A 24780-nucleotide genomic window follows, 5' to 3' on the forward strand; every position below is an offset into this window, starting at 1 on the left:
ACTTGCTTTCTCGCTTCCTCTCTCTCTCTCTCTCTCTCTCTCGCTCTCTCTGGTCAAATTAAAATATAATAATAACAAATGGAATTAAATAAATAATGCTCATGGATACAACAATGGAATGAGAAAAGAGAAAGCAGAATACGGTTAACATCTTTCTCTTACTAAGAACCATATTCCAAATTGACTGAGCAGCCTCTGGTCATGTTTATCGTCGTCCTTGTTGTCAAAGTCGGTGTTATCCAGGGAATGGTGGGAAGAGGAGAGGCCCAGCTGCCGCCGGCGATTCAGCTCGTATTCCCGCTGCTCGGCATGGAACTCGGCTTCTTTCAACAAGCTGCCAAAGAGGAGCAACTGCATGTTAGCCCATCGGACAGCACAGTCTAGCCCAGGACCTGGCAGAGCAGTCACTTTCTGAGTATGCAAGCATCACAGATTGCTCCCCTTTAAAGTGGTAAGAGTTACTTCAGGAAGCCTAATTTAATTTCCTTACTATTTTATACTCCACTCCCATTTCAAAGATGAATAAACCAAGGCACTTCTTCCTACAATCAACTAGAATCCAGCAGAACTGATGCTTCCAACTTCTGGTTCACCATCCACCCCACTACACATCAATGCTCCCCCAGTCTACCATGAAGTTATGTGGACAGCAAACGTAGGATACAAGGAGAGACTGGAGAGCTTGTACCCCACTGGGAACATATTCTACATCCAATATCCAAAGACCTGAAAGTAAAGCAATGAAGCTTCTTTTCCAGCTTGGTAAACAAGCAATAATTTTAGGAAATATTGCTTACTATTAGCAAAGGTACAGCAAAATGTAGCAGCTTCACACACTCTATTGGCATTGTAGAATCATATATCCACCTTGAAAAGCAATTTGGTAATGTATCAAGAACCACTGAGACACTCATACCCTTGGAACCAGTCGGCCCACATCTGATAATCTGCCCTACGAAAATACAAAACAGCACTGTGGGGGACCAGCAATTAGTGTAATGGCTATGTCACTGGACTCCCATGTAGTCGACTGCAGTTCACGTCCTGGACCTGGTGGCTTAAAAACTCTTGCTGGGTGCGTGTGTTTGCGTGCCCAAGATTCCAAGAGGAGAATGGAGGAGAAGGGATTGTAGCATGGCCATCCCCCCTAGGGGGTGGTGTCTCGCTTTCTGTCTCTATGTCTCTCTCTGTCTGTCTGGCAAGTGCACGCGCCCTATAGCAAAAACCTCTCCAAAAAAAACAGCACTGTGAAACAGCACTATGCACAAAAATATTTATCATAGAGTTTGTCCATGTAAAAAATTGGAACTAATCTAAATATCTAAGAGTGGAAAAAATATGCTATATCTAGACAAATAGTATGTAGCTACTAAAAATGATAAACATGGAAATGACACAAGATGAAAAGAGCTAATAGTATAATGGCTTATCAAAAAGAACTGTGGATACACTGTGATTACAGCTACATAAATAAAACATGAATTTAAAAAAACTAGAAAGTGTATAAAACTGATGATGATAGTAGTATGGTTGATTTTTTTTTAATCTCCAAATTTTCCACAATGTTTGATTTGCCAAACATTTATTGCATTTCTACCATGTGTCAGCCACTGAGATAAGAGAAACACGAAAGACTTTGTTCCTCCTCTTTTCTTTTTTAAAAAAGTTTTTTTCCAGAGAGCACATGGCTTAGCCAGAGAGAGGGAAACAGACAGAAAGAGAGAGGGAGAAATCACCTCCCTATGGGTGCAATTCTGTAATCCCCTCCCCTCCATCTCTCCATGCCGTTGAGATTTGGGGCATGCACATACACAGGCCTGGCATGTTTCTCAAGTTGCCAGGTCCAGGACTCAAACCACAGGGTAAGCCATGTGGAACTCAACCCATAGGGTCAGCCACGTGGGATCTGGGTGCCTTAACCATGGAGCCATGGTTAAGGAGCCAACCCTGCCCATAGTCTTGAAAACTTACTTTCTAATATTATATTTCTAATTTTTAAAAATCTTACCTCAGGGGCCAGCAAGTGGGGCGGTGATTAAGGCGCTGAACTCTCAGTTGGCCAACCACCATTCAGGTCCTAGACCTGGCAGCTTGCCTTCCCATTTTCTCTCTTTCTCTCCATCCACCCTCCCCCACCTCCCCATAAGCACACTTGCCCTATGCCAAATTAAAATAATAATAATAAATAAAATTAAATGAATAATTATTTTTTAAAAAAATCTTCCCTCAGGCCTAGTCTCAGTGGCACAGTCGCTAGCATACTGATCTGTGGTGCTGGAAGCACACAGCAGCCATGGGCTTGCATCCCGGGCCGGCTTATGCTTGGGGCACATGCATACCCAAGATTCTGACTAGCTGGAGGGCTGGGGGAAGGGATTGCCACACAATGCAACCCTGCCAAGAGTCTCTCTCTCTCTCTCTCCTCCTCTCATGTGCTTGCACACATACGCTTCCTCTCACACTCTCTCTCATAAAAGAAATAAAATAAACTTAATAAAAGAAAATCTTCCCTTGGACCAGCCACAGTGGGGCAGCAGTAAGGTAACACTCTGCAAGGCTGATCCACTTGGGAAGGTCCGAGGTTGGAATCCTGAGGTCTCCCTATATATGCTGGGTAGGTGTGTGTGCCAAGGATCCTGGCTGTCTGCAGCCAGGGGTGGGTCATGTGAGGATTCTATTGAGGGTTTCTCTCTCTCTCTAGCTCTTTCTCTCTCTTATAAAAGAAGTAAATAAATATATACTTTTTAAAACTTAAAATAGGAGGCCAGACAATGGAGCAGTGATAGAGTACAACATTCTGCAAAGCTGATCCACCTGGAAGGGTTCTGGGTTCATGTCTGAATCCCTCTCTGAGTACTCCAGGCATGCAAGTGCCTGTGATCCGAAGCTGGCTGAGCCTGGGGTGGATCATAGCATTGAGACCTAGTTGAGGATGCTGTCTCTCTCTGTCTCTCTCATTTATGGGATAAATAAATTAATTTTAAAATCAAAATTGTGGCCAGCAAGTAGCATGGCAGTTGAGGACCTGGACTCCAACATGGATGACTGCAGTTCAAGTTCCAGACTTGACTGCTTGCTTTCTCAGTTTCTCTCTCTCTCTCTCTCTCTCTCTCTCTCTCTCTCTCTCTCTCTCTCTCGTAAGCACACATGCCTCATAGCACATTTTAAAAATAACAATAAATTAAATTAATAATTTTTTAAAAATTAAAATTAAAAAAATTAAATTCTTCCCTCAATGAATATTATGCAGAAAGAATGCAAGTCTAGAGGTATCATTCCAAACGCTCGATGTCAGGAGATAGAAAACAAACATCCCAGCAGCAATGGTGCCCTGTCTGCTCCACAGCTCCGGGGTTTACCTCAGCACCCACTTACCTGGAATTCTCCCACACCTTTTTTTCCTCTTTTTGTTCATGAGCTCTCTCCCACTTCTGACCTGCTAACGCGCGCTGTCAGTCAAGCCAGCCATTCCTATCCCGACACTAAGACTGACTGGTGCCTCCAATTTACCTCCCCTCCCTATCTGCTCTCCCCCTGACCCCGACCCTCAAGTGCTGTAACTGTGCTCCTCAAACAAGACCCCGAATTCACGCTTGTGTTTTTCTAGTCCACATATGAGTAACTTAGGGGAAGAGACTACCTTTCTTCCCTTCTGTCTCCCAAGTGTTCAGCGCAATGTCTGACTCATAACCACATAGCATTTGATGACAATAATGATCAAAACCATGAATTAAAATATCATCAGGGCCAGCAAGTGGCACGTAGGTTAAGGCAGCTGGATCCTACATGGCCAACTCTGTCATTCAAGTCCCAGACCCAGCAGCTTGAAAATCACACTGGGGAGATGTGCGTGCACGCCCAAAATCCCAAGTGGGGTGAAAAAGAAGGGATTATGGCTTGGCTTTCCCCTCTGGGGGATTATTTCTCACTTTTCCTCTCTCTGTCTCTCTCTGCCCTCTGTCTCTCTCTGGCGAGTGCATGTGCCCTATAGCAAAAAAGACAAAAAAATAAATAATTAGAACATCATCCCGCACACCATGGGAAGAAGAGCGGCTAGGCTGAGCGCACCTGAAGCTGGACGACATTTACACATCTAGGTGTGCGAAGCCCAAGGGGAGGGTGGTGTTTTCCAAGGAAGCAGCTAATAACCTGCAAGTTACCTAATCACGGCCTCCACGGCGCAGACCAGCTCCTCGGCACCACATTCCCGCGTGTTGATGGGTGGGGGGGAGGTCTGGTAGAGGTGGGTCTCCGCGGAGGCCCCCACCTCGTTGCTGTGATGATTCGAGTGACATCTTTTGCAGTAGCGAACAGGCCTGTTTCCGTGACGACCACAGCACCCTGCTGAAAAGCAGGTGACAACTGCTCTTCTAACGTGGGAACTGCAATTCTAGAAGGGAGAAAAGCAAATTCAGTTAAAATGGATGACCGAGGGACACTTGGCCAAGAACTGGAACAAACGGATACTTGAGGGGCCTCCAGAAATGACAAGACATTTCTCAAGTGCCACTAGTTTCCAAAATACAAGCCAGTCTCTAACCAGTTAGACTTCAGTCACCATTAAAAATAAAGGTGAAAAGGGCTTTCTATTAGTGTGAGTGGGAGGAACGTTCTAAAGGGCTGTGGAACCGTGTTGTGAGGTGGTCTGTAAAGTTACCTGGGCCATGGGAGGCTGGGAGCCTGAATGGGGGATGCTTTCCAGATTACTTTGAGTTAATGTTTCAAGAGTTTTTCAGCAGAAATATAAAGAAAAAAGATTAGAACCATGGTCCAGAGAGAGCACATCAGAGTAGGAAAGGAATAAATTTAACTCCCGGAATAAGCTCTTTCACAATTACTTCAACCATCACTCAAAGAGCAGATTTCCACTGTAGCTCATCTGTCCTTGCTGCGTTCAAGGACAGGTAGGGATTGTGCTGTGCCGAGCTGAAGGCCTAGGCAGGCCTTCCCACGGCCACCAGCACTTCTCCACGAATACCTAAAGGACGCATCTACAGACACCCAGACACACCAAGACACAGCCAGAGCCACTCACAGGATCAGCCCTTGACGTCAACTGAAAGGAGTCAAGAGACCAGGTGAGGGAAACAAGAGCAGGTGCAGCATGAGGGTGTCTGACGTTCAAGGGGGCCATTGTCAGAGCTGCCCGGACTCAGAACAGAGAAGTGAGGCAGCATCCGCAGAAGCAATTGGCAGCTGTCAGGATCATGTCCACAAAAAAGATGCACCCTAGCCACGAGAGGCCACTACCACATATTCAGTGTCTTTGTGCCCAGAGAGGCTTCTGTCTTCAATAGTGCTTGTAAAGATGTGAACTGCCTAGGACCAGCAGGTGGCATGGTGGTTAAGGTGCTGGACCCACATGGCCAACTCCGCGATTCGAGTCCCAGACTTGGTGGCCTTAAAAACACACCAGCACATGTGTGTGCATGCCCAAAATCCTGAGAGGAGAAAGGAGGAGAAGGGGTTGCAGTGTGGCTCTTACCCCTAGGGGGTGATTTCTCACTTTCCCTCTCTCTGCCTCTCTCCAGCAAGAACATGTGCCCTATGGCAAAAAAAAAAAAATCTAAAAAATGAAGATGTGAACCCTGCAAAAGGCATGTGAAACCCTAAGCCTTTAGGAACTAAGCACCTGGCAAAAATTTAAGAGCCTCCCCTACCAGATATCTGAGGGACAAGGACTGAAGGAAGGCAAGTACAAATCCTCCATCCAAACGTCAACAGTGTACGGAGTCATTGGTGGGAATGACCATTTCAAAACAAGGCTGGTTCCACTCTGACTTTAACACAAGGCTGATGACTCTGACACTGCGCTGGAAAATCTCATTTTCTCAACAAGACTCGGGCCACCAAATTATAAAAGGAAGACATAGACACAGGCCATTGTACCTTCCCAAATAGCCATCTCTCCATCAAAGAGCTGTTCATTGTCTTAAGAGTTTAAAATTTTTAGGGAACCAGCAGTTGGCATAACGGCTATGTCACTGGACTCCCACGTGGTCGACCGCGGTTCGTGTCCTGGACCCGGTGGCTTAAAACTCACGCTGGGCGCGTGTGCGTGCGTGCCCAAGATCCCGAGAGGAGAATGGAGGAGAGGGGATTGCGGTGTGACCGGCCCGCCTGGGGTTTGATTTCTCGCTTTCTGTCTCTATGTCTCTGTCTGTCTGGCGAGCGCACGCGCCCTATGGCGAAAATCTCTCCAAAAAAAAAGAGTTTAAAATTTTTATAATGTTTTAGTTGCCACTTGTGAGAGAGAGAAAGAGAGAGAGAGAGGGAAGAAGCACCATCACCCCCATGGAGATGGTCAAGTCACAATCTCTTCCCCCCATCTCTCCCTCCTTTGAGGATTTTGGGTGCCCACACACAAGCACACAGCATGTTTCTCAAGCAGCCCGGATCAGTACTCAAGCCACACAGTTGGCCATGTGGGATCTGGCTCCCTAACTACTGGGCTACAGGCTAGAACTGGGGGGTTTTTTTGTTTGTTTTTTGTTTTGTAATTTATTTACTTTGAAAATTTTTCATATTTGTTTGAATACAGTGTGTTTCTTTTGCAACTAAGCCCTTGTCCTCTTTGGCATCTCACTAAGCCCTGACATCTCCCAGGGTTTCTCTCTGCCTGTGGCCTTTCTTTCTCCTTCATACACTGAGTTTCATTCTGGAAACGTTAGATTGCTTAATAGTCTGGGGTTTCTCCTGCTCACCCACCAAACCAGTTCCACTCTACCAGCAGTGCAGTATGTATCGGGACACAGAACTGCTGCTAATTTCTTCATTTTGGTTATTTCTCTCATCTAAATGTTTATGTACCACCCTGACACATATACCAAATTCACAAGTTAAATCCCAACCTCCAGCGCCCGCAGGTGGTATAGTGGTTATGGTGCTGGACTCCCCTGTGGTTGACCACATTTTGATCCCAGACCAGGTGGCTTGAAACATGCTGGGCACATGTGCATGTGTGTCTAAAATCCCAAGAGGAGGATGAAGGAGAAAGGACTACAATGTGGCCATCCCGCTCTGGGGAGTAATTTCTCACCTTCTATTTCTGTTTCTCTCTGTCTCTCTGGCGAGCACATGCACCCTATAGCAAAATACTCTTTAAAAAGAAAAAAAAATCCGGGAACCAGCAGTTAGCATAATGGCTATGTCGCTGGACTCCCACGTAGTCGACCGCGGTTTGCGTCCCGTACCCAGTGGCTTAAAGCTCTGCCAGGCGCGTGTGCGTGCGTGCCCAAGATCCCGAGAGGAGAACAGAGGAGAAGAGATTGCGGCGTGACCATCCCCTCTGGGGGGTGAGTTCTCGCTTTCTGTCTCTCTGTCTCTCTCTGTCTGTCTGGCGAGCACATGCACCCTATAGCGAGAAAACCTCTCCAAAAAAAAAAAGAAAAAAATATCCTAACTTCCAAGGTGACGGTGTTAGCGAGGTGACTAGGTCATGACAGCAGGGTCCTTATGAGTGGGATTAATGCTTTTATATATTTTTAATTTGCCAGAGGGTATGTGTACTCACCAGAGAGAGACAGAGACAGAGGGAGAAAGCACCTTTCAATGGGTGCATGGCCCTGCCATAATCCCTTCTCCATTTGTCCACCTTTTTAGAATTTTGGACACACACATGAACCTGGCATGGTTTTCAAGCTGGGATTCGAGCCATGCAATTGGCTGTGTGAGAGCCAGCTCCTTTAACCACCAGAGTCAGCCTGGGATTCATGCCCTTGTAATAGAGGTGCCAGAGAATAAGCTAGTCCCATCCACCATGTGAGAATACAGCAGGAAGGCACCATGGGAAGAGCAGTCCGCCACTCGACATGGAGTCTGCTCACACCTTGACCCTGACTTCCCAGCCTCCAGAACTGAGAAATGCTTGCTGTTTGTAAGCTATTCAGTCTGCAGTATGTTGTCACAGCCTGAATGGACCGTGACAGTCACAGTGAGCCTTTGCTACTTTGCAATTCCCACTGTTCCCTAAACAATAGAATATGAATATGGGTTCAGTGTGCAGTTATTAGCTAAAACAGAGTCCTAAAGTTTAGCTAGCTAATAATTCCTGTAATAGGCCTGCTGTTCCCCACCCTGTCATGAAGGCCGGGGTCTGCTATTTCCTACTCTTCTTTGGTGCCACAATAATGCTTACATCCTAGTACTATTTTCACATTTGATGACTTCTTGGTCCATTATGTACAAGGGAACTTCTTTTATCATAATTATCTATGGATGTTCAGTGTAATATTTTTCTATGGTTTATGCAGAAAGCAGTTTAGAAAAACAGAGAAAGGGAAAAAAGCCCATAATCTTTCCAAAAGATTAAGCTGTACAATAATGTAGACATTAATTACATTAGAAAGAAATCTAATAGGTTCTTGTGAAAGCAACAACAGGATTTATGAAGTGTCCGCTGCACACCTGGCACAATTCTAAGTCCTCAGACGAGTGCTCCGTGGGGGCCTATTGCTGCTCACTGTTAGCTATCTGCTTTGTCCTTCTGTTCCCCTATCTGTGTTGACAGCATTCAAACCCAGCCAAATAATGACGCATGGATCATGCCTGAGTCCAGTCCCTGTTCTCTAGTGGCCTGCCCAGAATTTCATCGATAGGTAGAGTTTTGGCCATCCTGTGGGTCCAGTGGTAACTCCCTCCTCCAGGAGGCTGGATCCCTTTGGAAGATTGTAGATTCAGTTCTCTATAGATCTGTGCAAGCTGTGTTCCATGATCCTGGCTGGCTGGGAGGGCTGGGGGGCTAGGGGGCGGACCACAGCATGAGACCTTGTTGAAATGCTTCTCTTTCTCTCTCTCATGAGAGAAAGAGAGAAAGAAAGAAAGAAAGAAAGAAAGAAAGAAAGAAAGAAAGAAAGAAAGAAACTTTAAAAAAAAAAAATAGGTGAAGACCATTTCCCCTCCTCTTGAATCTAAGATGGCCTTGGGACATGCTTTTGACCAACAGAATGCAGTAGAAATCACATTGTGTGAATTCTGAGCTGCTGTCTCAAGAGGTCTTGCAACTTCCATTCTTGCTCTCTCAGAAAACTGCTGCTTCATGAGCAAGCCCAGGCTAGACTCCTGGAGGATGAGAGACCTCATGGAACGGGGTGTCAAGATGCCCCAGTCATCCCAGCCATTCCAACCATCTGAGCTAAGGCCCCAGACGGGGAGTAAAAACATCTGGGATGGGCCAATCCCTGGCCTGCCCTTGACTAACTACTGGGTAGTTGGAAAAATCATGACACATTTTTGCATAGAAAAACATAAAAAATACATCATGACCTTTCCGACGACCCAATATATCTGCATGTGTAAGTCAGGCAAGAGCAGAATTGGCCAGTTAATCCCAAGCAAATTTACAGTCCACAGACCTGTGAACAAATAAGTGGCTGTTGTAATAAGATGCTATGTTTCGTTAGGACATACGGAGGCAGGAATCAACCCCAGCAGTGTGGAGTTGATAACCGAAGTCTGAAACATGTGGTACAGATGTTGGGACCAGGCAGCAGGTAGAACCTAGAAAATCAGCAAAAGACTAAATGGTGAAACTGGAGGAATACCAAACTGACATTGGAGATTGAAAGAGGCAATAAGGAAACTGTTTTTGGAAGCTAGGAAAAAGGTGACCTATATTTTGTCACAGTGAAACAACTGGCAAAACTGCTGCCTGAAATAACCTAGAAGACAGATGAGGTACCTTATAGGAAAGAGACTAAGGAGATTTCCAGGCAAAATGCTGAAAAGGGCAACTAGTTTCTGTTAACTGCTTTTTTTTTTTTTTTTTTGGAGAGATTTTCACTGTAGGGCGCGTGTGCTCGCCAGAAAGACAGAGAGAGACAGAGAGACAGAAAGCAAGAAATCACCCCCCAGGGGGGATGGTCACGCCGCAATCCCTTCTCCTCCATTCTCCTCTCGGGATCTTGGGCACGCACACACACGCGCCTGGCGTGAGTTTTAAGCCACCGGGTCCGGGACACGAACCGCGGTCGACTACGTGGGAGTCCAGCGACATAGCCATTACACTAACTGCTGGTTCCCTGTTAACTGCATTTTTAAAAAATACTTATTTATCTGGGATCAGCAGTTGGCGTAATGGCTATGTCACTGCACTCCCATGTAGTCGACCACGGTTTGAGTTCCGGACCCGGTGGCTTGAACTCACACCAGGTGTGTGTGCGTGCGTGCCCAGGATCCTGAGAAGAGAATGGAGGAGAAGGCGTCCGTGCGCGTGGGGGGGGGGGGGTGATTTCTCACTTTCTGTCTCTCTGACTTTCTGTCTTTCTGGCAAGCGCACGCACCTTATAGCAAAAACCTCTCAGAAAAATTATTTATCTATTTATTTGTTGTGATTTTCAAGCCACCAAGTCTGGGACTTGAACCACAGTCAGCCATGTGGGAATCCAGCTTTAACCACCACGCTGCCTACTGGCCCCTTAACTGTATTTAATAAGACACAGGAGGAGAGAGATAAGCTAATGAGATAACTAAGGGTTGGAAAGCAAAAGTTTGAGGAAATATAAAAGAAACAAATTATGCACATACAAGGGATAAGGTAGAGGGTGCAGTCCAAACTAGATGAAGATAGTAAAGAGGTACATTATTCCTGGGGGGGGGGATATTTTTTTAAAGGAAGTGTGAGCTCACCGGAGACAGAGACAGAGAGAGGGTGAGGAAAAGTGAGAAAGCATCCCCTACGAGGGAATGGCCACGCTGTAATCTCTTTTTGTCCATTCCCCTCTCTGGATGCTGGGCATATACGCACATGCGCCTGCCTCGTTTCTCAAGCCACCAGGTCAGGGACTCAAACCATAAAGTCAGTCATGTGAAACTAGCTGCCCCAACCTCCATGCCATCTGTTTGCTCAGAGAATTTTAAAATAATAATAAAATTGACTTTTCAGTTACTACTGCTGCATAACACACCACTCTAGAACTACCAGGTCATCAGAAGAGTCATGACATGTTTTTCTACACAAACATGCATCATTACTTTTCCAACGAGCCAATGTAAAACAAAGCCATTTTATTATGTGCATGGATTCTGTGGGTCAGAACTTCAGATCAGACATAAGATGGATGGCTTTCTCTGCTTTGTGGCAGCTGAGACGTCAGCTGGGATGACTTGGATGACTCAACCTTCTGGGAACTAGAAAAGCTAGTACTGGAAATCCACTTCAGAAATGAATTTTTCATTCATGTATCTGGTGTCTGAGCTAAAAGAGCTGACCAATGGGCTCAGCCCAGACCTCTGACTACAGCATCTGCACCTGGCTTCTCTATGCGGCTTAGGGTTCTCACAGCACAGTGGTTGGGTTCTTACAGAAAACCCTGAAACTACATATTTCTTTTTTGTGTTTTTAATAAATTCTTTTAAAGAATTATTTTTATTTAACTTTATTTATCTAATTACTTATTTACTTTAATTTTACCAGAGAAGGACAGGGTGAGTGAGAGAGAGAGAGGGAAAGTGAGAAAGCAAGCTTCCAGGCCCAGGACTCGAACCACGGTTAGCCATGTGGGAGTTCAGCACCCCTAACCACCATGCCACCTGCTAGCCCTGAATCTATGTATTTTCAAGAGAACTGGTAGAGGGAGGGAATGGGCAATTCTGTAGTAATGCACAGCTCAAAAAAAGCCAGATTACACAGGGCAACCACGGTTCATATTCCTGATCAGATCACCCTGAAACATTGGGAACATGCAGGAGTACTCAAGATCCGACAGATCGGAAGGGAGGATCATGGCATGACCAGACCCTGTGAGGGGTACTTCTCTCTCTACCCCTCTTTCTCTTTGCTCTATCAAGAATAAAGAAAAAAACAATTTTTTTAAAGAAATAGGTGCCAACAGGTGGTGTAGAGCTTAAGGCAGCTGGATCCCACGTGGGCCAACTGCAGGGTTCAAGTCCGGACCTCGCAGCGTGAGAAACATGCCAAGCACATGTGTTTGCATGCCCATGATCGAGGACAGAACAGAGGAGAGGGAACTGTGGCATGGTCACAGCCCTGGAGAGTGATTTCTCACTCCAGCCACTCTCTGTCTCCCTCCAGTTAGCACATATACCCTATAGCAAGTTAAAAAAAAAAAAAAAAAAAAGAGAGAGAGAGAGAGAGAATCAGGGGGAAAGTGTGTGACATTTTATGACACAGAGTAAGTTACACAAAGTCTCTTCAGCCATTTTTTATTGGTTAAACCAGTCATAAGCTCATCCAGATCTCAGGGGAGAAGAGACAGATTCTACCTCTCAATGGGAAGAAAATCAAGTAACTTCCAGTCTACTCTCTGGCCACAACTTACTTATACTCATTCCCCAAGAAAATGCACTTTCTCTCTCCCAAGAGCTCTGAAAGTCTCATTGTGATGACTCCTCTAGACCTCATGGAATAAAGATGAGTCATCTTTACCATGCCCTATTTGAACCCCGACCCACAAGATCCATGACCAATAAAAGCCTCTCTGCCACAAACAGCAGAGTGGGCTCTTACAGAGGATTTGGAGCAGAATTTATTTACATGTACCTATGTAAATTTGCTAGAGGTTGCATGTGTTCACCAGAAAGAGACAGAGAGAGAGAAAGAGAGAGAGGAAAAACAAGAAAGCACCCTTCAAGGCTGGGGGGGAGGCAGATTTTAGTACCTGAAAGTGAGGTGCTGCTCTAATAAAACCTAAAACGTGAGTCATTGGCTTTGGGACCAGGAAGCAGGCAGAAGCTGGAAAGGCCTCGAGGAGCTGGTGAGTGGAAATCAGCTGGGACTCAAAGGCAACTTCAAGGAAAATGTGATTGGAAGAAAGGGGATGCATGCTATGCAGTAGAAGGTTCTACTGGAGTGTTGCCCAGGAGTGAAAGTTAGAAAATGTCCCTTATGAACTCTACATCTAGCCAGGGAAATTTTCAGGCAGTGATGAAGGTCCTACACGGCTTTTTCTAGCTGTCAGGAGAGAAATGAACAAAAGAATAAATTACTCTTTTTTAAACTAGAATTTAAAAGGAAAATATTGAGGTCATTTTTCATTCAACATGGAGTTCTCAAGATAAGAAAAAGTTTCGGGCCAAACATTTAATCCAGGACCCTATGAGGAAAATATGGTCTTAGAGGTGGGGAGAGGAGAATGACAAGAGCTTGAAAATAAAAATAAAACATTAAAAACTTAGAACTTGATCAACTCTGCAAAGGCTCTAGGCATGCCAGGGCCCTTCAGGCACCAAACACGCACCCTGTCAGTAGCCAAGATACCCAAGAAGGTCAGCTCAGCTGAGGGGGCTGCCAAGGGAGAGCCCAAGAGGAGACGGTGAGGTTGTAAGCTAAACCTGCTTCTACAAAAGTGGAGAGGAAGTCAAACAGCAGGGAAGGACAAGTCTCAGACAAAAGAGTGCAAACAAAAGGAAAAAGGAGAGTAAAGAGGAAACAGGCTGAAGTGGCCAACAGAGACACTGAAGAAGATTTACCTGCAGAAAATGGAGAAACTAAAAATGAGGAGAGTCCACCCTCTGATGAAGCAGGTGAGAAAGAAGTCAAGTCTGAGTAATGTCATATCCCATGTCTTATCAGTGGTCCCAGTCTCCCTTCTTGTACAATCCAGAGGAATATTTTTACCAACTATTTTGTAAATGCAAGTTTTTTAGTAACTCTAGAAACATTTTTTAAGGAGAGAATCCCATCTCATCCCATTTTTTAAGTGTAAATGGTTTTGTTACTGGTTGTTTATTTTTCAGTACAACCAGAAAATAGTGGGATATTGACTTACAGGAGGCTTTCACTCTTTTGGTTTCAGCTTAACATTCCATAGGTGGGGGCAGGTGGGTAGTTTTTACATCCTAAATACAAAGCATACTAAATGCAGTTTGGAGTTACAGTCATGCATTTAATGTGTCTTGAATATCTTAAATGACTTCTCTTATGTTTTTTAGTAGTATTGTTTCCTAAAGAAAACCACTCTTTGATTGTTGCTCTCCCTGTCAGAATTGTGTGCACTCTAACATCTTTGGTCGTGGTAGTCCAGTTTTCCTAATAATTTTGTTAATGTGTTGTGAAAGATTGGAAATGTGAGGATGTAGTGTGTATGATACTAAATTGTAATTTGGTGGGACTTATGTAACAGCTTTCAACATTTGAAGACAGTGGTTCTTGATATCCTCTTAAGGAAAATTTGCCTACAATTTGAAGCTGGAGTGTCACTGGAATAACTTAAAAGGAATCACTATACTTGGCTTTTTAAATTTTTGGTAAGTATGTTAAGAATTAGGTACAAATTCAAATGTCTGTACTAATCCTCGACGCAACTAGTAAATCTCAATTACAAAAAAAAAAAAAAAAAAGTAGAACTTGATAAGGTACACCATAGATACTTTTAGACAAACATCTTCTAAGAATCTTAAAGGCATTATTACCAGTAGCCTCACAGAGAGACCAAGACATATGATTTCTCAAAAAGACTTGTTCATTTGACTTGTGATTAGTGAAGTAGATTTACATTGACACATAAAAGCCCATAATATTTCAAATAGAATTATACCTAACTAAAAGTGACAGAGATAGCCCAAAGAGATGTTCAGAACTTCCATACTTCAAGAACGAAATATAAACTTCATGAACATAGTAGATAAAAATACTTAAACGTAAACATTAGGTTACTTTTTATGGGAATGAAAAGATGGGAATCTCCCAAAAGGTGGAGCCAAAAACCAAAGAGATCAACTCCCAGGAAGTAGGACTAAAGAAACAGGAGACACATGCCCTGCTGAATCTCAGAATTTCTGTGAACCAATGACGTAGGAGACCTACCTACGTCACTCCCCTACCTCTCACTCCCCAACCTCTTACACAGGAGTGTCTGCTGCAGTGCGATTGCTCCTGTATTGTCACTAAGCTGGCTGTGTAGGAGGCAGAGAAGATCTCTTTCATTCACAGTATTCACAGCAGGAGGAAGCATGCTTAAGAAGCCTCAAAGAACCTCATCCAGATCTGGATCTAATCTAGACAAGAAGACCTTGGATCTCTGGCCAAGATTTAGCATGTAGGAAGAACATAAATAATTCGTGAGTGGAGGAATGTCCCTCAGACTCCTTTGATCAAAAGTGGGGTTTAGTTCCCCCTTAAATCTGGATGAGCTTGTGCCTGCTTCAGCCCAAAGAATACAGTGAAAGTGATGCTTATGTGACTCCCAAGGCAGGTTATTCCAGGACATGCAGCTGCCACCTGGCTGTCTTAAAATGTTCGCTCATTAAGAGCTTCCTCATCAGGATACTCATCCTAGAACTCTGTCATGATGCCATGCGAAGGCCAGGCCAAATGGAGAGGCCTTGTGTAAGTATCTAGTCAAAGTACAACAAAGCCTACCCTTCACATCACCCTATCCCAGAGCCCAAACATACGATCTGGAAGTCTCTAGATCATTTCAGCCCCAAACTACTCAGATCTTCCTAGGTGAGGTCCCTACCTTCATTAAGCAGAGATAAGCTATCTCCACTGGGTCCTGTCCAAATCCCTGATCCACAGAATCCATGAACACAATAAAATGGCTATCATTTGATGCTGCTGCATTTTGAGTAATTTCTCATGCAGTATCTGGATATATGTGTGTAATAGTTGATATCTGGATGTCAACTAAAAGTCAACACACTTTATCACCACGTGTCCTCAGTTCCAAACAGTATCAGCCCTAAAATACTTTTCCCAAGATAATCTTAGGTTGGTCCAAATTCTAAGCAATCACTGTGCTTCTTACTAAATGGTAACAATACATCTGTCAGTCTTCAACTCATGGACCCAACTGTACACATTCCTTTCCAAACTCAACTATGGATACTTCCTTTGGATTCGAATTCACTTGGGCATGGTTTTCAAATGTTCACTCCAGCCATTTCTGTTTCACAGCTCAGAATTATAAACACAAATGAATACTCCAAGTATTCTCATAGAATGAAATAATTCAACTAAGTCCAGGTCTGCCGCTATCTTTTCAATCATAATGCTATCATTGCATATTTTAACCAGCTGTTCAAATGTAGAGATGAGTAGTACCAAGAGAGAAAGGGTACAAACTGCGTCCAGAGCAAGTTCAAGCTATTCTGAACTGTTAGGAACTTAATGAAAGTTCTCCAGACTAGCTTTCCTGTAAAATTCACTATTTATTAAAGGACAGTCAATAAAAATATGCTCATTTGCAGTTTATTACTAAACATAATGTCCTATAAAGAAGGAAAGTGTTGAACATAATTTACTCCGGGTGTCAAATATATTAGGAACCCACCAGAGCAAGCATGTGCTGGTTTAGAAAACAAAACTGATACCTGTCTATGGTCTCAAGCTTTCAAAATATTCTCAAAGTGGCCTGGGCACAGTATGTAGTGGTAGTGCAATACTCTACTACACTGGAAGCCATAGGGAAGATCAGGGTTCAGTTTTGTGGGTCACTGCACATGCCAGGTAAGCAGGCCTGTGCCTATAAGCCTGGCTAACTGAAAGGGTAAGGGTAGGGGATCACAGTGTGAGACCCTGTCAAGAGTGCTTGTTTTTCTCTTTTTCCCCACCTACCCTTCTCTGTCTCTCTTTAGCTCTCATTAAATAAATAAATAAAAGAAAAATTCCTGGCCCACCAGGTGGTTAAGGTGGTGGATTCCCATTTGGTGAACTGTGGTTCGAGTCTCAGATCTGGCAACTTGGAAATTACAACAAATAAATAAATAGATAAATAAATGTGCTTAAAAAAAAGATTCTCAGAGTAAGAAATGGACTTCAGACCATCAGGTGGTGTGGTGGTTAGGGTGCTGGGCTCCACATGGCCGTCCATGGTTTGAGTCTCAGACCCGGTGACTTGTTTTCTCACTTTCCCTTTCTCTCTCTATGTCTCTCTCTGGTCAAAGTAAAAAGTAAATAAAAAATAACAAATAAATAATTCAAAAAGAGAAAGAAAGAAAGAGAGAAAGAGAGAAAGAGAAAGAGAGAGAGAGGTGGGGGGAGAAAGAGAGAGAGAAAGAGAGAAAGAGAGAAAGAAAGAGAGAAAGAGAGAAAGAGAAAGAGAGAGAGAGGTGGGGGGAGAAAGAGAGAGAGAAAGAGAGAAAGAGAGAAAGAAAGAGAGAAAGAGAGAAAGAGAAAGAGAGAGAGAGGTGGGGGGAGAAAGAGAGAGAGAAAGAGAGAAAGAGAGAAAGAAAGAGAGAAAGAGAGAAAGAGAAAGAGAGAGAGAGGTGGGGGGAGAAAGAGAGAGAGAAAGAGAGAGAGAAAGAGAGAAGTGGCCTCAGGATAAAGACCAAATCAAGAGGATGCTTTATGACTGTAAGATCGTTTTGTTAAGACTTCCAAAAGATATAAAGTCCTGCCTAGCAAGCCTCTCTGCCAGAACAAGGCTTCTAATCATTTGAAGAGCAGACTGAAATGCTCAAAGTACAGAAAAGACTGTCTCAATAATCATTATAAATGTGACTTTGGGGGCACAGACGCCCAATGAGATTCACTAAATATCCACAAATTTCTTTTTGGAAAGTCATGTCAGCAAAAAGCACGACCAGCTAGAACTAAGGTAGACAGAAATAGTTCCAAAAAAAGAGGTCTGTGAGACCCCAACTGTTGCATGCAGGTAGCAGACTGAGAGAGTTCCTCAGTATTGCATGAATCTTTATTACTGAAAACAAAAGATAGCTCAGAGAACAGAGCCAACAGCTCAGGTAGACAATAATGGATTAGAGAACCACTCCTAGGAAGCAAAACCAGATCCTAACGAAGGCATACTCACTGGGGTGCCCTCATAGCACAGCAGTTAGGCTCTGTGCACAGAAAGCCAGATCCCACACGGCTACTGACTGCATTTGAATCCCATCTGAAAAACACACTGGACACCTATGCATGCCCCAAATCTTGACAAGAGGGAGACATAGAGGAAAGAGAATTGCAGTGTGACCACAACCCATTAGGAGGTGTTTTTTGTTTGTGTGTTTGTTTGTTTTTCTCCCTCCCCACCCCTCTCTGGAGAGTGCACATACCCTCCAGAAATTAAAAAAGAAAAAAACAGTCAAGACATATTCACTATCCCAGGAGACAAAGAAACTGTTGATATGTCCAAGGCAGAAGCCACTACAGACCAGTGACTACTAACTGCCTCCTCTTTGTCTTCTCCAATAGAGGCCTACTGCTATTATCTTGTCCCTATCTTACATTGTGTCTTGGGTACGAGGGTACAGTTAACTTTCTTTTTTATTTCACAGGTCTCTGAATCAAGAGAACTTGTACCCAGGGAGTTTCACCGGTGACTATATCAGATTACAAGGTATAAATGGACAAAACGTTTTAGTCTTTTAAAGTGGTGAGCATAGTTTGCATACAGAAAGAACGTATATAGTTACGTGCAAAGGCTGGATTGTGCTAGATTAAATGTGAACACAGAATTCTTGCCACCCTTACAAACTCGAAGAATCCTGTTTCTCCACTCCTTGAAACGCCAACTTTGGAACTTGTTTTGACCATGGATGTAAGTGATGCTGTACGACTTCTGAGCTTCCAAACTTCTGTCTCAAGGGACTTTGCAACCTCCTCACTCACATTCTCAGAACACTGACTGACATCTTGTGGACAATCCAGCCTAGCATGCTGGAGGATGAGTCACCTCATGGAAAGAGGGAGGCCCAGATACTTCACTCATCCCAGCATTCCAGGTATTCCATCTGAGGCCCCAAATACTGGAGTAAAACCACTTGAAGCAGCCAATCCCCAGCCTATCAACTCACTGCAAATACATGAGGGAACCTATTCTAGCTTATCAGAAGAACTGTCCCACTGGGCGGAAGCCAAATTGCCAATCTATAGAACTGTGATCAAATAATTGGTGGTTGTTACTAGCCACTACATTTTAGGATGGTTTGGTACAAAGCAGCAGATAAGTGGGACAGCCCTCCAAATGTAAGCACTCATGATCAACTTCCCCAAAAGCATAAATGACTTTACAAGGTCCAATCAGATAAAGGGGAATAGAGCTGGCCAGACCCTGGTAGCTCAACCAACTAGTAGTCTAAGCTCTTTAAATAGCTCCATACTATAACACCTTCACTCAGAGAAGATGGAAGTGGCTTAAAGAAACTAATGAAAATTGGTTGAAGCAAATTTTAAAGAAGGAATCTTTAACTAGATATATCATTCAAATTACATATAAATAAATAAATATTCCCATATATTCTAGGTCTAGGTCTAATTTTGACATGTATAAATTAGACTGTTTACATCCCACTTTGAAACAATGAAGATTTCTGACATATAGGATATTGCACTATCATTCAAACTTCTTTGTAATCAAACTCCTATCCCAAAATTACACATATGCTTTTATTTCCAAATACTTAACAAAAACATTGTGCATAAGATGGGTGAGCAAAAGCAGAAATGGAAATAGAAACCATTTGGACAGAGCAATCTGGCATGCTAAATCATTTCCTTTCCCCCTTCACAAATACAGTGACATGTACATACTAGGAAACCACAGTGCAGAAATGAGGCAGGTGTCAATGAATGAATTTACATACAAACACAGCAAATCATGCCCCACCACACAGATGGTTTGCTCTTACCTTTTTCTGACATATAGCAGATATTTCAGCTGTAAGGGGAAGGTACACAAAATATCAACAAAGAAAGAGAGCCCATTTAAAACAAGGGCAGCCAGGAAGGGTAATTTTTTTAAATCTTAGTAACACAACCCTGGTCTTGGCCACAACAGCTTTTGACTTGTCTCATAAACTATCATCTACTATTACAGGCTCTATTTTCCTCAGAAACCATGAAATATATCTCTTTTTCATCTGGTAGTGACTTCAGAGTTTTGTTTAATGGAGTTAAAAACACCCACATGCTACAAATATTTTACCTATTCTCAAGTAACTCAGTCTTTTCAGATATGATAAGAAATAAGATCTTATTAAAGTCAAACAACTTTAATCTTACCTCCTCATTTTATAAAGGGCAAAACTGAGGGCCACTGTGGTTGGATGAGGTCTTCAAGATCACACAAATATCAATGGTAAAGGCACAGGCCAGAGCTAAATCTCGAGAGTCCCTGTTTGCTGCTCTTGCCATTATACTATGACACTGGGTTGAGGGATATATTTAGAGCACCAACATGATTGGTTTGCTATGTCAAAACTGTAGGAAAAACCTTCTACCTGGTGCTACTTACACTTGAATGATCAGTTTATATCAGTCATAACTAATATAAAACCAGCTGTATGTTATTTAAGAGAACAATGAGGGTAGACCTGTTGGTAGATCAGTTGGACCAAGATTGTCAAGCTACTGTCTACTTTCTAGACTGGCTTTCATAAATTGATAATAACTCTTGTTAGTGAGTACATCAGCTATTTCCAGGAAAACTGATGCATGAGGCTACTTGAAAAAAAAATTTTAAGACTCTGTTAATATTTTCTCTAAAATGTTAAGTGTTTTAAAAAAGAACTAATACTCTATTTATACTATAGCCTATGTTACAATTTGCTTAAAAGATTAAAGGCAAATGTCTACAAATCCCTGCCTAGAACTTGTGAATTAGAAGATGTAAAATTAATGTAATTTACAATTCAATTTTTAAAATGAATGTTTATTTAATAGTGAGATATTCTAGAGTTTATCTTAAACTCTGAGGTCAGTACCATATCTCTAGATAAATAATGAAAAGTTACCAATTTTCTTCTAGAGATGAAAATTTGGATCTAGAAATTATCAGAATTCGGCAACATATCTGATATTTAAAATGTATTTTAGAATTTGACCTCATAGCACTAATAAAGTGGCCTGATTTAAACAGGGGAAAAAGTCACCTTTACCTATAAAAGCCACAATCTTTTTACAGTTATTCTTATGTAACTTTTCAAGATGTCCCTTTGGAGGGTATAGCCAATGATAGTATTTATTCATTTTACAGATGGAGAATACTTGCTTCATTTCTATCTTAAGGTTGAGAGGACCTAATACTAGAAGTTAGACTACAAAAAAATAGTGAATCATCAAAGAAATACCTTGTGTAGGAAAACAAAGTGTTTATAGAATTTAGTTCACATAGACTTTACATTGTCTTTGAAATGAGCCTTTCATTATCTACAACTGAAATCAGCCATCAAATTCTTCCTGTGTCTCTGACATGTACTCAAATGCCCTTAGCCTTTTCTACCTTCCATCTTCTCTCTGCTTTCCTGAGTACTCTGCCTTATCATTTCAGCCTCCAATCAGTGGCTGCACTACCTGCTTCTCCCACATGTAGAGGAATGTTCGCCCCTCACAGGGGACAGTCATTAGAATTCTAACACTTCATGGAGCCCTGCAATCTCGTCTTTCCATTGAGATGGGTTAGATACACAAGGGGGTCTTCAAAATGTTCATGGAAAATGCTTATTATGAAAAAAAACTATGCATGGATTTCAATTTTTTTACACCAAAATAAACTAACTATTTTAATCCCATTGTCCATGAACTACTTGAAGTGCCTTCCTAATTTATCTCCATTTTACCAATGAGGAGACTGAGTCTCAGAGCCCTTAAAAGATTTTCCCCACAAAATGTAGACCTGGTGACAAGAAAAAGGTCCGTTACTCTATTCTCTTCCAGCTGGTGTTCCTAATTCCATTTCCGATCTGGCACAGTAACATGTCACTGGCAATACCTGGTTTCTATATACAGAAAACCCTTCAAGACATCATTCATTGGGGCTTTAGTCATATGGAATTATAATTCCAACATTCATCCTTAATTTTGATAGAGATGATACCGTTTCCCTTATTATTAAATATGTGGGTATTTTATAAGCAAGACATTGATATAGTGCTTCATATCAATGAATAGTCATAGAATATAATACTTTGGTTACTGTCTTTGTAAAATAAAATAGGACAAAAGGGGATAAATCAACCATGTCATTAGTCATGATTACTCATTATTCATCCTTTCCTAAGTAAACCATACCTTGTGGCAGAAGAACATCAATCAACCACTCACTGTGGTCCCTACAAAGAAAAACAAAATTCATTTTTGAGCTTCATTGAAATACTACCCTCCAACATGAATGTTTATAAGTTGCACACTATGGCTGAAAGGCTTTTAATAGAAAGGAAGTGTAATTAAGCGCACTATCATAATAAACTTTTTAAGTGTCTAATGTATTCCAGCTAAATTATAAATTATAGGCATCTCATCATATTCAGTTATCTTTAAATGATACTTTCCAGATGCTAATTAAGCCAACCCAAATACTGCATGCTCTGTACAAAGCCGAGTGCAATTCTGGGAGACTAACAACCAAAGAGAACCCACACGATTTGTGTGTCATGTTTGGAAACCAGTTTTCTTTTACATCTATTTTTCACTGTGGCCTCTTTAACAAGATTACTTCAAAGTGGAGCTGCTTTATTATATGGGGTTGCTTTTTCATGTCACCTGGGGAAACATACGGCAACCTCTCAAAGCTAAAGTGTTTCACATGCAAGTTTGCTATACATTAAACATCAGAAAAACTAACTTGCAAGAATCACAGAGAGGCTAGTGGGTAATGCAGCCAACTGAAGTCCAAATGATTTTTCTTATCTTCTCATGGTTGCCCAGTTTTCTTTTCTTCCAAGACTCTTATACCTACCCTGCAATCCTCTCGCTGCATTCTTCACAGAGATACAACGGGGGTGGCTTATCACCCAAAGCTACCGACAGGGAAGGGTCTATACACATCTGAAACACATGAAAAGCGAGAATAAGCTCTCCTGTTCCCATGTGTCACATACCTTCCACTCTGAGCACAAACACTTCAATGATCACAGATTTTCAAAAGCTAAGTAGAATAAATATTTTTGTGAAATCTTTTCAGCCTATAACTGTTTTTCCTACACTGGCTGATGAATCCACACTGGGGATTTAAATGGGGCTTCTGTGGTTTTTCATTTCTCCTGTTAGTTGAAATTCAAGTAGCAAACAGTGTGAGGAAAATCACCCTCATTCCACACAGATTTAAAAAATCGTCTTGTTTAATGGCTGCCCAAATTGGCTATCTGTGACTTGTAATATTTCCTTCTAGAAAGTGGTAAACACAGTAATCTCTCTTTAGAGAAAGCAAAATATATGAAAAAGATTTCAGAATCATAACTGATACCAAAATTCTGGAGTAGAAAATTAAATCTAGGGCCCGCGTATGGCATAGTGGTTAAGGTGGCTGGATTCTACATGGCTGACTATGCAGTTTGAATCCCAGACCACCAGCTGGCTTGAGAAATATGCTAGGCACATACACATACTGTGTACCAGAAACCCCCAAAAGAAGGAACAAGGGAGAAGAAGGGATTATGGCATGACCATCCCCCACAAGGGGTGCTTTCTCACTTTCTTTGTTGAGCGTACGTGCCTGCCAGCAAAATTTAAAAAAAGAAAGAAAATCTAACATTGAGTGGTTCACTTTTCTTACTTTGATTCTTGATTCTGTTTCAATCATCAATCATCTAACATTTCATTTTCACATTTTTTTTCTGTACATGACCTATAATTCATTTACCCTTGCTATGCCTTGTGGTTAACCCTGGGTTTTCACCAACCTACATACACAGATGAAAAGTGTTCATTTTAGGACCAGCAGCTAGCATAATGGCTATGTTGCTGAACTCCCATGTAGCCGACCGCGGTTCAAGTCCCCGACCCAGTGGCTTAAACTCACACTGGCTGCATGTGCGTGCGTGCCCAAGATCCCAAGAGGAGAATGGAGAAGAAGGGATTGCGTAGTGGCCATCTCCCCTGGGGGGTGATTTCTCACTTTCTATCTCTCTGTCTCTCTCTGTCTTTCTGGCGAGTGCATGTGCCCTATAGCAAAAACCTCTCCCCAAAAAATAAAAAAAGTGTTCATTTCACAGTTGCTCATCAGGATATTTCAAACACCTGGACATTTTAAATCACGCAAATAAAACATTCAGATTACTATTTATTTTAAACTTCGCATTATTTTTAATTTCTCTGTTTTATCAGAATTATTTTAAATTCTGTTTCTGACTTTCAAGAAATAATCAGCGTGTAGCTAATATGCCTAATGCACAAATTCTTCTGAAACTTCACTTTGTCTTTTCTTTAGTTGTTTTCACTGATTTGAAGGAGGGAAATGACTCAAATTTAAAACCCCAAAACACTGTAATTCAAAGTTGTAACCCTGAGGATTTTCAAATGTGGGAAAAACAAGAGTTGGAATTGCCAAATTTAAATCATTACATAATCAAAATTTGTAATTTACATATTCCCTGATGCTAAGGGCCCAGTGTGAAAGTTTTCTTTATATTAACTTCATGCTTTCTTAGTTGCAAAAAGTAACTGTCTTTCGGTGTAAGTCAGAAATTGATAAATTGGTGCTGTAAATAACCAAAGAATAATACTGTAAGCTTTGTGGGCCATTCCGTTTCTGTCACAACTACTCAGCTTTGCTGTTGTGGCATGAAAGCAGTCATAGGTAACATGTAGGCAAATAAGCATAGCTGTGTTCTAATAAAACTTTATTTACGAAAACAGAGGGCCAGCTTTAGTTAAGGGCCATAGTTTACCAATCCCCTGCCTTAGAGAATTAACTGGGCTTCCAAGTATTTTACCAGGTGGACTTCAAATAGAACCAAGCAAAACCAAAAGCAGAGTGTGATTATAATAAGCTTTAAGTTCCAAAATACTTTCATCATAAGTGTTGGTTCTTATCTAAAATGTACTTTTTTGCAGCCCGTTGACACAAAAAGTGATTTTAAAAAAATCTTTTCTATTTGGCAAAATCATTAGTGCCTTGAGGTAGAATTCAATATTATGGAGATATTGTCTTTTCCCTA

General features: G+C 42.1%; 1 protein-coding gene across 3 annotated transcripts in view; it reads right to left on the reverse strand.

Annotated features, from left to right (window-relative positions):
* The window catches only part of UNC79 (unc-79 subunit of NALCN channel complex), a 240162-nt gene that overhangs the window by 153106 nt on the left and 62276 nt on the right, over positions 1-24780 (reverse strand). For all 3 annotated transcript variants that reach the window (XM_027767091.1, XM_027767090.1, XM_014582903.2), the window contains 5 exons: positions 22581-22669; positions 21914-21954; positions 19534-19562; positions 4161-4390; positions 163-334 (listed from right to left, as the gene is read on the reverse strand). In XM_027767091.1, the coding sequence (XP_027622892.1) occupies positions 163-334; positions 4161-4390; positions 19534-19562; positions 21914-21954; positions 22581-22669 (561 nt within the window). The remainder of the gene's footprint in view (positions 1-162; positions 335-4160; positions 4391-19533; positions 19563-21913; positions 21955-22580; positions 22670-24780) is intronic.

This window comes from Tupaia chinensis, unplaced genomic scaffold, assembly GCF_000334495.1.
Source record: "Tupaia chinensis unplaced genomic scaffold, TupChi_1.0 Scaffold143913_1, whole genome shotgun sequence".
Classification (NCBI taxonomy): Eukaryota; Metazoa; Chordata; class Mammalia; order Scandentia; family Tupaiidae; genus Tupaia; species Tupaia belangeri.